This window comes from Cebus imitator, unplaced genomic scaffold (genome assembly GCF_001604975.1).
Source record: "Cebus imitator isolate Cc_AM_T3 unplaced genomic scaffold, Cebus_imitator-1.0 Scaffold124, whole genome shotgun sequence".
NCBI classification, from domain to species: domain Eukaryota; kingdom Metazoa; phylum Chordata; class Mammalia; order Primates; family Cebidae; genus Cebus; species Cebus imitator.
Genome location: NW_016107439.1, coordinates 7,024,374 through 7,039,439, shown reverse-complemented (window position 1 = coordinate 7,039,439; position 15,066 = coordinate 7,024,374). Strand labels below are relative to the sequence as shown.

Below are 15,066 nucleotides of genomic sequence, written 5' to 3'. Positions count from 1 at the left end.
CCAAAACCTAAAATGCAGTAAAATAAATAAATGGGGAAAAAAATCAACAGGAGAAGCCTTGGTGTGGTGGCTCACACCTGTAATCTCAGCACTTTGGGAGGCTGAGCCAGGCAGATTTCTTGAGCCCTGGTGTTTGAGACCAGTGTGGGCAACATCGCAAAACCCCGTCTCTACAAAAAGAGAGAGAGGAAAAAATAAAGAAACTTAGTTGGGTGTAGTTGCATGCATTTGCAGTCCCAGCTATTTGGGAGGCTGAGGTGGCAGGATGGCTTGATCTTGGGAGGTCGAGGCTGCAGTGAGCCTTGATCGCACCACTGCATTCCAGCCTGGGTGATGGAGTGAGACCTTGTCTAAAAAACAGAAAAAAGTGACAGGAGGTGAATCTTGGTGACAAGGAGCTGCCGATCAGCATTTAGAATTCTGAAAAATTTCTGAAATACAAAAATCAGATGGAAATAGGCCAATGGATAAATCAAACCCAAAGAAGACACATCTCAGAAAGGCTCAGCAAATTGAAAACAATACTGTGGAATCTACTCTTCCCATCAAAATGTCAGAGATACTCAATACAAAGAAGGCAGAATGGGAGTAATAAATAGGATGGAAAATATGGTGTTGGCTAAATGTCCACCTCCAGATCAGCTGCACTCTTTTGAACCGTAGCTCGACGTACCGTGCTTGTAGAAAATAAAGATGCTGACAGTTGGGATTTGCTCATCTCTAAACTCTATAACTTCTAGAGTTTCCTGGGAAAGGTTAAGGCTTTTGATGTTGGAACTGTAGTGTCCTAGTATTGGACCATCATCCTATTATTTAGAATGTACCTGTGTATATTTGGAAGGAATCATATGTCATGCCCCACAAACACACGCATGAAAAAGTACCTGGTTGGTGGGGGGAGAGATAGGGGAGTGATAGCAGGGGGTGGGGAAAGTGAGGAGGGATAAGATTAGGAGAAATACCTAATGTAGATGACCGGGGTATGGATGCAGCAAACCACCATGGCATGTGTATACCTGTGTAACAATCCTACATGATCTGCACATGTACCCCTGACTTTAAAGTATAATTAAAAAATAATCTGATGGTTGCAAATTGACAGTTGCATGCCACACTTACTGGGCCTATTTGGGGAGCAGTCACAAAGAAATTTTGAGGTAAGTGAGCAATACAAAGGAAAAAAAGTGAAAATGAACAGCTGGAATTACTGATTTTAATATTTTAGGAAGTATGAGAACATTAATCTTCTAGTTAGTCCACTCAGAAATATTTGAGGAAATAATGCATCCACTTAAGCAAAAATGAAAACAGTTAGAAAATAAGACCTCTCAGAAATTCATAAGATTATTATAAATTTTTAAAAGCTAAAAGTTTTAAAATGAAATCTTGAAAAAAAACAACTGCTCATAGTATAGAAAAAAAATGCCTCAAAATATGATAAAAAGAAAATCTGGAATGTATGCTGAACCTAGGAAGTCTAAAATCCAACTACCAGTAGTTTCCAAGGAGAAAACAGATTCAATTAAAGCAAAGAATTGATAACATTCTTAAAAATAAAAATAAGAATATTGAATAATGAAGAAATAAATGAGATCAAAACACACAAAAATTGTACAGATACTTAAGAAATTTTTACACTCCAAAAAATGATAATGAAAATTTTTGGGTAAGAAAAGAAAAAGATTTATCTGCAAATAATAATAAAATTGGCACTAGAATTAATAACAAGTTCAGAAGTAGAGATTAAACTCTATTATTTAAAGTTTTAAAATTAACCAATATAATAACTATTAATAGGTTAAAATATTGAGAGAGAGAATAAGAGACAACAAAAGAGCTAATTTTTCTCTTATACCAAAGAGTTATAGATACCTTGAAATTTGGTACTGCAAAAATTAGAAGTACAATGAACACAATCATCACCAGAATGTAAAAACAGAAATGATTACAATGTGGTTGATTCTAAGATTTGGGACAAATGGTGCTAGGTAGAGAATTTTATTCATTTGTACATTTATGAGTTGTTCTATGTTTGTTAGTTTCACCCATGCTCCATTATTATTGTTAAAATTATTTTTTTTCTTCTTCTTGGCAGCACTTCCAGCATCACAAGTGGTATTCTGCATGGATCCTATGGTACACTTAAAATTAATTTTTAATGGGAATTATACTCAATGATTAATCTGGTCCCTTTCTGCTGTAATAGCTATGATGTTTTAAATAGGAAGATAAATATAAGATAAATACAGGATAAAAATATGTATAAATATATAGATAAAAATAAGAGTGTTCTTTGGAAGCCAAGGTAGAAAAATGAGCTGTTGTTGGTGGTATCTATACACTTCAGGGAAGCATCATATGACCATTGTCACAACTAGTACTCTATCTATTGAAAACATTCCACCATGCACTGACTCTTTACAATTGTTTAAGTAACCTTCTTGCTGTATTTTGCATTTCACCAATATCACATAATCCTTCCTGGGAGCTTTGCCAAATATATTATAAGAAAGAATCCTTATAAGTTGTGAAACTGTGGATTGATACAGCGTTTCATTATTTTAGTACTCTGGGAGGTAGACAAATGTTTATTCAATAGGCATGCACTGACAGAAATGAAAGTCTTTTCTTTGCTGAAAAGGAGACACAGGTGAGGACTGTGGGGTGGGGCAGGGTGGAGGGGGACCCAGAAACTTGTTATGCATTATTTTCTTCCTGATATCTTGGTTTCAGCTTTTAGTATTATACTACTTCTTGGATTATTGCAATAGTCTCCAAATTTACCTCCCTGTCTCTTTTGCCATTGAAATACTTCAATGTATACTGTATACTATTTCTAAATACCTTCTGAAAACATACATAGAAATATACCACGCTGCTTAAAAACACATGTAACTTGCCAGTGCTAACAAGACAAAATGTAAATTCTTAGCATGGCATTAAAGATTTTGCACAACCTGGCCATAAACCACTCTTTTATCCTCAACATAGGTTATTTTCTTCCCTAAGGTTCCTATTTTCTAGATCAACATTACCCAATAGCACTTTCTGTGATGACAGAAATGTTCTATATCTACACTTTTCAATATGATAGCTATAAATTACATGTGGCTATTTAGCACTTCAAATGTAAGCAGTGCTAAGATACTGAATATTATATTTTGTTTAATTTTAATTAATTTAACCCAACCTATCTGTATGTGGTTAGTGGCTATTATATTGGACAACACAGCTTGGGACATATACTAGAATCCTTTTTATTCTCACATGTAAGGCTCAATCCAATTGACATAGTTCTATCTTAAATGTTCTTCATAATTTGTTGTCTTAAAAACTGCAATTTATTCCTCAAAATATTACTTCAGTGAAGCCACATTTTCTCTGGAATTTTCTCTGCCAAACTTCTGTTAGTTTACATGCTTTATGAATGAATTATTTACACATGAAATGAAATGAATCCTCTCCACTCCACTGGGACTGAAACTGACACAAGGTTCTTTTCAACACTGTGTGCCTGTTCAGTATTTCACAGGCCATATTACATGATGTCTGAAGATTGCCTGGGTTGCTAGGCATAGGCCACCTAAGTCTGGCCTTCTGATACTTGTTTGTTTCAACAAGAACAGTTCCTTAAAAAATACATTTTATGTTTTCATGAAAATTTTTTTAAATAAGAGTATTGTTATTTAAAAGTAATAAAATATCATATTTATATTTGTTGTAAAAATACATTACTTTTGAAAAAGTGTGAGAAATTATTCACCTGATTGTCAATTACCTTACAGACTCTTGGTTTAATTTTGGTTTTTATCTTGGGCTGTAATTTATATTGTAGCTTACTATATTTGTATTTGTGATATATTTTTCATAACTGGATGTAACTATCCCTGAAAGCAAAGAACACATTCTATCTCTTTTTGCTTCCGTAGTGTCTTGTCCATAGCTGTTGAAATAAATTTCTGTAATTTCACATCTTAATAAAATCAGGAGACTAAAAATAACTAATTTCAATGCTCAAATGGCTATAGCAGGCCCCTGAAGTAGGTACAACATGGTTTTCTGAGATTTCTGATAGCCTATGGGCTGAATATTCAGGTTTCAACATAAACTACTCTTTAGTTGGCAATGGCTGGTCTATTACTATTGCCTTTCTGTTGCGTTTACCTGTTGCATAAAATGTCTTGATTCCTTAGTTAAACATAATTAAGCTAACTTCTTAGATTTTCTTAAAAATAAATGTTGGCACAAATACACCTGCATTATATAATTAATAATTAATAATAAAAATATATATTGGATGTGCATATGGAGCAATCCAAAATGTCATTGACATGTACAAAAAAATAGAAAGAATAAAAATATGGTAATAAGGGAATAGAGAAGGAAGGAGGGAAGGAAGCAAGAAGGGAAGGAAGGAAGGAGGGAGGGAAGGAAGGAAGGAAGGAAGGAAGGAAGGAAGGAAGGAAAGAAAGGAGAGAGGGAGGAAGGGAGGGAAGGGGGAAGGGGGAAGGGGAAGGAAGGAGAAGGAAAGGGAAGAAAATAAAGAAAGAGAAGGAAGGAAAGATAGAAAGCAAACATGAAAGAGAAATGAAAGAAAGAGAACAAGCAGTCAATGAGATGTCAAGAAAAGGATTTTAGTTTTGCTTAGTCACAGACATGTTGACCTTTCAGCGACTCTAGCCGAAGTATTTCATCCTAGCCTGACTATGGCCATAAACGATTTTTTTTTAAAAAGGGAAAATGCTGGATTTTAAACTACTCAGAATTTTGAGCCTAATAAAGAAAGTGGGGCAATTAAACAAAAGAGAAAGAGGAAGGTGGAGGGAGGAGTGAAATCACAAATAGTTAACACAGGCTTAATGCCAAGATGCTACAACATCTTGCAAGAAAAGTAAAACATAAATTCCAGAAAGCCTTTAAGTAGGTGATTTTAGACAACAGCAAACAGAGTTGCCTATTCCTCATAAAAGTACATTCTGATTTCCCTGATTAGCAAGACCATATGGCTGTACACTGAACCATGCCAGGAGTCAAATTTGATTACTGATTCTGGTTTTTCACTCAAAATATCATTTAGGATTGAAAGAGCTCATAAAGCACATAATTGAACAAAGAAAAGAGACTGTCAAACTTCATAAAATATTTTTGGTACTCAAGTAGTTAATTATAATATTTCAATTTAACTCTTGCTATTTGCCATTTAGTATTTCAATACTATCATTTGATTTTTATTCTTTGCCTTTCCATAATTAGTGGTTTGTGACCTCAGGTAATGCTAAATTTTAAAGGCATAACTTACAGATTAAAAAAATAACAATTCTAGAACAATGCTTAGATTATGGAAGCCCGTAATAAATATTTGATAAATGAATGATTGAATCACATCATAAGGTTAAAATCTATACTCAAATAATCAAGCTCCCTTGAGTAAATGTGGCATTGGAACTGTGGCTGAGTGTACATGAGCTGCAGCCAAACTGGTTATCTACGGTTCTAGAGTAGCCATGTTTTGGTTGTGTCCTTCGATAATATAGTGGTACCTAAATTGTTTATTCTTAGAGTGAAATTAGAGAATCCATGTGAGATTTTTATATTGCCTGGCCTCTATCTTAGTTATTTTTATTTTAAACTTCCATTAAAAATTTCCAGAAATAAAACTTTCAAGGTAATAATTAAACATAGGTGAGTAAATGATAAAATGGAAAATTCAGAGAAGATGCATGACTTTGATGAAAGGAAAATAGTAGAAAGCCTTCATTTTTTCTGTATATAAAAATTTAATAATGGATATTACAGTTGACATCATTGCCTTCTGACTTGTACATTTAGGAGCCAAAATATATCCTACAGATAAGTCAAGTTGAGGGAGTCATGGCCTAATTCTACAATGCAAGCTGTCAAATTTGTACTGCTAGCAATGTGCTCTGCTTTCTGAGAATATTGTGGGTATCTGAAAGCAAAATATACCAGGTTTTGACCTTGGAATATATCATGAAAAGTAAAACATAACTTAAAAGTATAGCAGAGTTTTATGAAGAAACCAATGGAAAAAATGAGGAGGGAAAAATGCACTGACTCCTAGAACTTACAAAGTTAGTTAACATGGAAAACTCATTATATATACATTATGGTAGGCTTCCAAGCTTGCCACTCAAGCATAGCTGTCTGATACAATTCTCATTTATCTGCGTATTTTGCAACAAATCTTTGAAAGCATTTACTGAAATTGTTTTTGTTGTTGTTGTTGTTGTTGTTAATTAAAAAAAATAAACATCTACTTTTCTCAGCCTTGTGAGAATAGGATATATAAAGGAAGGGTCAAAACTTGAGCTCTGGCACCAAAAAAGACCCAAGTCTGAGTCTTGGCTCTTTGACTTACTAAGGATGTCCTTGTGCAAATCATTGAATTTCTACTTAGAGGGTTGCTGTAAGCCTACATGAAATCATTGGAGTGTCTGAAACATTCAATAAGGGTTAGATATTACTTTCAGGTTGCTATAATTGATAATATAAAAAAATCATAGTCAATCATTCCATCCATGACTATATTAGACTCAGTAGAATCCATTTTAATGTATTAAACTTGATGCAATATAAGTTAAGGTAAAAATATAATTGAGATATGAGAGTAAAATAGAACAAATATACAAAAACAGAAAGCTTTGTGATCATGACTTTCAAACACAGTTGGATACTAACATTAAAGACGAATCTTCATCACTAAAAGTAAGGTAATTTTGTTAGAAATGCAAATCCTAACACAAATATCGAATCACAGGTAAATCACAAATAATGTTTGAGGTAAAAGAATCTACCACTTGTGGGAAAATTCAGAGCATGGCAAATCACTTTTTACATAGGTGATTCAATGGGAGATATTTAAAAAACAGAAATACACTTTTCTTGGTGAGCAATGTTAGGTACTCCAATTTCATCTTAGCTTTATTTGTCTTTGGTTATGGGTCTCAAGCATCCCTGTTTCTTTAAACAATCACATGAATATTCAAAACAGTATCACTAAGTAAGTTGGGGTTTATAAAATAGAGATTTTTCTTTTTAACATACCGAGGCTTTATTTTTTGGCTTTCGGTCTTTAGTAGCAGTCTTTCCTCTTTTGTTGCTGGTAAAGTAATGTAAGGTTCCATATTCCATCAAGGCTGCAAAAACAAAAATGAAACAAACAGAAACAAAGAGATCCATCGCAGTCACATAAGAAACCTTAGGTAAAGACTTTCTGGCAATTGTACTCAGCGTTGTCATAGTCAGAACTGTAGTGATACCTATGGAGAAAGAAAACAAAATAGAAAATGAAAAATAATAGAACACATTATATTCTTCCATCCGATTTGGCAATATTGTGAGTAAAAATAAACAATGAAAAGAAAAAAAATATGATTACTAGTAATTTACAGAATGAACAGAATGAATTATTGGCAGCCATAACTATATTGTGTCCAAAGTGCTCTTTGTTTCTGTGAGTGCTAATCATTTAAATTACTCAGGGTGCAAGTTGACTCCCAATATTCTTTCCTTCCTCCCTCCACTGTAATGGAACATCAAATATTTAACTGGTCTCTGGTTGCCCAGAACAACTTTATTTGCCATCTCTCTGCACCAAGTGTGGCCACAGGCTGAGGTCTAGCCAAAGAGAACCAAGTCAAGAATGTAAGCAACACACAGTATCCTAAAGACAGCATTAAAGAAACAAGGAATGCCTTTCTTTCCTTCTCATTACCTTCTGTTGGAATACAATGGCCAGACCAACAGCAACTATCTAAAATATTAGATAATCTTGAGAATTAAAATTACAATACAGGAGAAAACTAGAAGGAGACTGAATCTCTCATACTGTAATGTATCGCCTTGAAATACCTAGCCCTAGACTTTCACATAAGCAACAGAAATTCTTCTAATTGAAGTGACAGTGATTTGACATTTCCCACCATACATATAGTCAAAATTAATCCAAACTAACAAAGCTTTTGGTTTTATAACAACTTGAGTTAAACCTACTTTTTTCCCTTAAATTGAAATTTATTATTTGGAGTCACACTGAAGATAATGTCTTAAGTCTTTTATGAAACTAAGTAAAATTTCCCATATAATTTTGTAAACAGCTTTAATTTTCTATGGAAACAATTGTCTCTGAGGTAAAAAGGGAAAACTTTGATTTTGTCTCTTCCAATAACCACAAATGGTAAAATCTATTTTAGCGAAGTCTTATTATAAGCTATATTGTACAGAAAGGTTGCTTGAGTGGGATTCATGCGAATGCCCAGAATAATTTTTCTTCGAGTCAAGGCTGAGACACTTGGGTTAGCAGTTTGTACACACACCCTGCCCTTGGGCTCCAGGATACAGGGATGTGGCTTTCCAAAGGACCTTGGAAACTCTCCACTTCTGCCTCTGCAGAAACTATTTCCATAACCAGAATTGCTGGCATTTCATTGTGCATAGGATGGGAACAAACTTTGGCATAGCTACTTTTTAATCTCAATGTTTAAGCGAGGAATGCTGGCACAGTTTTATCAAGGGAATACTCTTTTGAAAGCACAGAGTAAATCCTTTTGAGAAGTCAGAATGTATAATTGGGAAGTCCTCCAAGGCCCCACCCCTGTATGTGTATCCTTGAAGGGGTTTGTCTCTCATCAGTCTTTGTGTGGTTCTTACCACAATTAATCTAATGTCCCCTAAATTACATATGCACATGCTCTATTTTTTTAAATCTAAACTTACATAATTCTCATTCTTTTCCCCAGCAAATATGGTCCCATTAGTGGAATTCTTTGCTCTCTTAAATGTACTAAAATATAAGCTAAACGCTTATTAATTTGGCCAATATTTATAGAATGACAACGTCTATGATGAAAAGTAAATCAAAAAGAGCTGCAGCAACAGAGTCTCTTTGGTATAGTGAAGGCAATAATAACCACCCCTTCCCCTCATGTCTCCACTGAAACATACCCTGACGATTCTAATCACACACCTATCGCTTCACCTTTACCACTTCTTAGGATTAGAGAAAACATTAAGGTGACACAGCTGTGACGAATTTGGAATTATAGGACAAATTTAAGTTCAATCTCTTAATTAGCTCGGTGTTCTTAACAAAGTTTATCAACTGTTCTGTGTCTCTCATTAAACAAAAAACTAACATTTTGCTTTGTACTTGTAGTAAATATACAAACATACCTAATTTAATTATTTGTCTGTTTTTTAAAATTTTAAAATATACTAGGACATTATCAGTTACATTTTTTATTAATTTTTAATTTACTTCCTTTTTTGTTAGAAAATATACTCTGAAAATTTTTGTGTTTTGAATATTTGTAAGATCTTGTTTAATGTTCCATATACACTTGAAAATATTGTGTATTCTGAAGTTAAGTGTAGTGTTCTATAAACTTCAATCAGGTAAAGTTGTTGATAATTATTCTTCAAAGCGTCTATATCTTAATTAACTTTTTCTTGTAGTTCCAACTACGAATAAGAAAACAGTAATGACTGCAGATTTGTCTATTTCTCCCATTATTCCTAACAGCTTTTACTTCAATTATTTTGAAGCCAAATCTACATTTTAAAGGCTTTGTTATGGTAAAGGCTAAAAAAAAAATAATACATACAAGGCTTTCTTTCCCTCAGCTCTCACACAAGCTTATTAAATCACATTGTTCCCATAGTCAGTCCGAAGTAGGTTTCCAAAGCGTTTCTTGCCTCCACAATTATGTCCCCTATCTGCTTAAAAAATATTAAATCCAATGTATAGTTTGATTTTATTATCCATGACTGCAATAAATTTCAACTTATTAAGTTGCTATTATATTCTTTTTTAATAAGACAAGAAAAACTAAGCAGAACTTTGCTTTCAGTTATTTATTTAACAATTATTATTCCTGTGATTACCTTGAGAAGAACATGGTGGATTTTCTATTAAAACATTTCTGAGTCCATCATAATAAAAAACATTTAGGATGTTAACAGGATATTGAGGAAACATTTTGGATATCATTGCTATTTTCTCCATGGCTTCTCCTACCCAAGATCCTACAATAGTCTCCCATCACATTTGAAATAAAATTTGAAGTCCTTAAAATGGCCCACAAATCTTATATAATCTAACTATTGTCCACTTTTCCAAATTCATTTTCTATGACTATTCATTCATCTCCAACCACATTTGTCATCTTTTTGAACTCCAAGTATGGCATAGCAGAAATATCTGGCTTCAGAACCATATGGTTCTCCCTGCCTGAAATATCTTTCTGCTCAATATCCACCAGGCTAGCACCAGACTTCACTGGGTTACTGCTCAAATGCCACATTCTCAGAGATATCTACTGAGACTCCACAATATAAAATAGCAAACATCACACCACTCACATCCTGTCATTTTCTGAACATTGATTTTGCTATCTCCTCACAGACTTCATGACTCACTAAAATTTTATTGTATGCTTTTTATATTTTTACATTGCCTGTTTTCTCTTCTAAAATGTGAACACCATAAACATGAATGTTTTAAAATTGTATTCACTGTTAACACTGCATCACCAAAAACACTGCTTGTTTTATAGAAAGTATTTGATAAATTTTAGTAACATGCATGCAAGGTTGAGTTCATTGAGTTCAGCAAATTGTCCTTCAATTATATGTGTGTGTATGTATATTTAAAATAGTTGTAGGGTTCATAATTACAAGAGATATTTGTCAAGTAACATCTGGCTGTACTTATCTTTACAACTGATATGCTAATATTGAATAAAAATAAATCTATGCAAAAACGACTTTACAATTGGCTTTTCTCTTCATGAAACTCCAGCATACAGCTTTATACAAACCCAGTGGTATAAATAATCCATTCAAATTGCTCTTTGAGTAACTTCCAAACTGTTATCCATAGTGGTTATACTAATTTACATTCCCAGAAAAATATGAAAATAGAAGCAAAAAAATCAGTTTAAGTTATAATAGCCTACAAAGAACCTAAAATAATTTATACAACTTAGGATGTAAAATAATTTGAAACAATGAAAGGGAACAAAATTAAGACATGAATGGATTTTGTCCACTAACTATGCCGCCACCTCTGTTTCGACACCCAAGAGAACTTCATTTTCAAGTAGAGACCTATGTGCCTCAAGCATTGTGTTTGTCATTTTTATGTGACCTGCATTTTACTATACTTAGATGGAATTATTTATGATCTATCATAGAAATCACATAGAAACTTCTTTGTGGTTAAAAATGGAAACCATGTCACCTTTATATATTTTTAAGATACAATTATCAGCAGTGTGATTCATGTTGTTCACTGATTTGGGGGGTCAATCAATTGATTAGCAAGTTTTCTTTGTGTATCAATACCTTAATGCAGGTTATCATTTTTTTTTAAATAACTGTCTCATAATTAGTCACTTATTTCGTGATATGATTTGATTATTGCAATAGATTGCCACGGAAAAAGAGCAAAAGCCTGTTTTGTCACATATGAATTACAACTACCCTGTTAATCGATGTTATTGTACAGACAACTCTCAAGTATTCACAGAATAGGTACACATTTTATGTACGACAGAAGCTAGAGAGCTTCTTGTTTCTTTCAGCTACTTGCCCATTGGAGTAGCTGACTTCACTGGCTTATATAAAGGTGAGATGGTTTCCATTTTTAACCACAAAGGAGTTTCTATGTGATTTCTATGATAGGTCATAAATAATTCCATCTAAGTATAGTAAAATGCAGGTCACATAAAAATGACAAACACAATGCTTGAGGCACATAGGTCTCTACTTGAAAATGAAGTTCTCTTGGGTGTCGAAACAGAGGTGGTGGCATAGTTAGTGGACAAAATCCATTCATTCCTTAATTTTGTTTCCTTTCATTGTTTCAAATTATAAGAGCAGGTTATTTCAAAGTCATCCGCACACCTCATTAAATAAACGGTGGTTATTAGAGACTCAGCAATAACGTAAAATAAAATCTTGGTGAAAAGTAGTAGAAAATCTCAACTCAAATAAGATTTAGGGATTATGTATGATTTTCATGTATCAATTCCTGTGATGTATCTATGCTTCCCTTGGCCTTCATTAGAAGAAAAAAAAGAAAGAATTTTCTAAAATTTCAAGTTCGTTACAATTCCAGTTTCTACTTATTTTTGTACATATCTCTTTCAATATGGTATTGTCCTATGGTTCCTGTCCATTTTTACCTGATTGCAGTCTACAATAATATTTCTAATAAATATGACTAGAAACTTTTATCACATTAAATTATTTTTTTTAATTTAGGACATTATAGCATAATATTATGGGGCATACCCAATGATGTTCTTGCAGGCACTGCATCTTTATTGATCCAAAACGACACCCAAGAAAGAACAACTGTCAGAATGCATGGAATGTAGGTCTGAATAGTGAAATATCCCATTCTTCTGCTCAGGTCAAAAAAAATTGTCATGATAACATAATCCCCTGGAAAAAAAATATTTTGACTATAAAATATAAATCTCAATCCATATATTTAAAATACAAATGTGATTTAATGCTAGCATAATTCACTATTTGAGTATTGTCTTTACCAGAGATTGTGTGAGAGATTTCAGTTGAGTTCCGTAACCCTACAAAGGCAAACTGATATAATCTCCAGTATTTAGGATCAGCCACTTCTACAGAGGGCTTTTTCCACTTATATTCAATTTCATTTTTAGGGTATCCATCTACAGAAAATACAAAAATACTTAGATTAGCAAGATCCAAATTTGATAACATTGTAATACCAACATTATCCAACGGTAAATTATTGGAGCTTCTTCCTCCTTTTTTATTATAAAATATGCCAAACATAGAACATTTGCATACAATAAATATAAATAAGCATAGTTTAATGAATAATCATACATGAATCAAATAATGATAAACCATGTAACCTACTTAAATTAAGAAATAGAACCTTGCTAACATATAGGAAACCCAATATGTCCACCCCAATATAGTACTCTCTTTACAGTCTAGAGGTAATAACTATCCTGATTTCTGTGATGATCTTTTCTTTTTGATACAGATTTTTCATATGCATCTTTGAAACGTATAGCATAGTTTGGGTTCCTTTGGACTTTATTTGATCATTGCCATACTTAAGGCATTATTTTGCATATTTTTTTCTTCTTTTTCCTCATGCTACCTTGTCTAAGAACATCTTTTTAAAATATATTATGATAGTCATCAACGTTGTTGTATGTTGCTAAATTTCTTCCCTTGTAAAAACATATCAAAATTTATTCATTATACTGTTTTAGACATTTGTGATATTTTCTGTTGGCTATAACCAACATTGCTGCTAGTAACATTGTTATACATGCATCCTCAAACGTGTATATGCAAGGGCTACTCTAGGATATACACCTAGGTATGGAGTAGCTGGGTCATGGGTTACATATAATGTCAACTTTATGAGGTAGTGCCAATATGCCAATCCTTTTTCCACGGAGCACATACTAACGTATTCTCTCTGTCTCTCTCTCTCTCTCTTTTAATTGAGACAGAGTCTCACTCTGTCACCCAGGCTGGAGTTCGTGGCATGATCTCGGCTCACTGCCAACCTCTGCCACCCAGGTTCAAGCAGTTCTCATGCCTCAGCCTCCCAAGTAGCTGTGACTACAGGTGCTCACCACCATGCCTGGCTAATTGTTTTGCATTTTCAGTAGAGACAAGGTTTTGCCATTTTGGTCAGGCTATTCTTGATCTTCTGACATCAGGTGATCCACTCCCCTCGGCCTCACAAAGTGCTGGGATTATAGACGTAAGCCACCATGTCTGGCCACTAACATATTCTCTTATCAGCCAGAGTGTGAAAATTCACATGAATGCATATTCTCATTAATCTTGATATATACAACCTTTTTCATTTTTACTAATCCATGAAGTGTGTTTTGTTTCACATTCTCCTGATTACTAATAAAACCCAGCATTTAAAAAATATGTTTATTAGATTCTTGGACTGCTTCTTTGAGGAACTTCTTGTTCAATTGCCCATTATTTATTTTTACTTTCTCTTATTTTTCCTCCTTTTTTTTAAATTGTACTTTAAGTTCTGGGGTACATGTGCAGATCTTGCAGGATTCTTGTATAGGTACACACATGCCGTGGTCGTTTGCTGCCTAAATCCCCCTGTCACCTACATCAGGCGTTTATCCCAGTGTTATCCCTCCCTAATCTCCCCACCCCCTGCTATTCCTCCCCTAGGCCCCCACCCCCCAACAGGCCCCAGCGTGTGATGTTCCTTTCCCTGTGTCCATGTGCTCTCAATGTTCAACACCGGCCTATGAGTGAAAACATGCAGTGTTTGTTTTTCTGTTCTTGTGTCAATTTGCTGGGAATGATGGTTTCCAGATTCATCCATGTACCCTACAAAGGACATGAACTCATCCTTTTTTGTGGCTACATATTATTCCATGGTGTATGTGTGCCACATTTTCTTTGTCAAGTCTATCCTTGATGGACATTTGTGTTGGTTTCAGGTCTTTGCTATTGTAAAGAGTGCCACAATAAAATACGTGTGCACATGTATTTATAACGGAATGATTTATAATCCTTTGGGTATATACCCAGTAATGAGTTTGTAGGTCAAATGGCACTTCTAGTTCTAGATTCTTGAGGAATCACCACACTGTCTTCCACAATGGTTGAACAAATTTACACTCCCACCAAGAGTGTAAAAGTGTTCCTATTTCTCCACATCCTCTCCAGCATCTTTTGTCATCAGATTTTTTAAATATTGCCATTCTAACTGGCATGAGATGGTATCTCAGTGTGGTTTTGATTTGCATTTCTCTAATGATCAGTGATGATAAGCATTTTTCATATGTTTTCTGGCCTCATAAATGTCTTCTTTTGAAAAGCATCTGTTCATATCCTTCACCACTTTTGAATGGGTTTGTTTGTTTTTTTCTTGTAAATCTGTTTCTGTTCTTTGTAGATTTTGGATGTAAGTCCTTTGTCAGATGGGTAAATTGCAAAAATTTTTTCCCATTCTATTGGTTGCTGGTTCACTCTAATGATTGTTTCTTTTGT

At 33.9% G+C, this 15,066-nt stretch overlaps 1 protein-coding gene across 2 annotated transcripts in view; it reads right to left on the bottom strand.

The window, feature by feature from the left end:
• The window catches only part of GABRG1 (gamma-aminobutyric acid type A receptor subunit gamma1), a 93,144-nt gene that overhangs the window by 14,124 nt on the left and 63,954 nt on the right, over positions 1-15,066 (bottom strand). For both annotated transcript variants that reach the window (XM_037742655.1, XM_017540344.2), the window contains exons 6-8: positions 12,576-12,713; positions 12,316-12,468; positions 7,066-7,280 (exon numbers count right to left, since the gene is read on the bottom strand). In XM_037742655.1, coding sequence (XP_037598583.1) covers positions 7,066-7,280; positions 12,316-12,468; positions 12,576-12,713 — 506 coding nt within the window. The remainder of the gene's footprint in view (positions 1-7,065; positions 7,281-12,315; positions 12,469-12,575; positions 12,714-15,066) is intronic.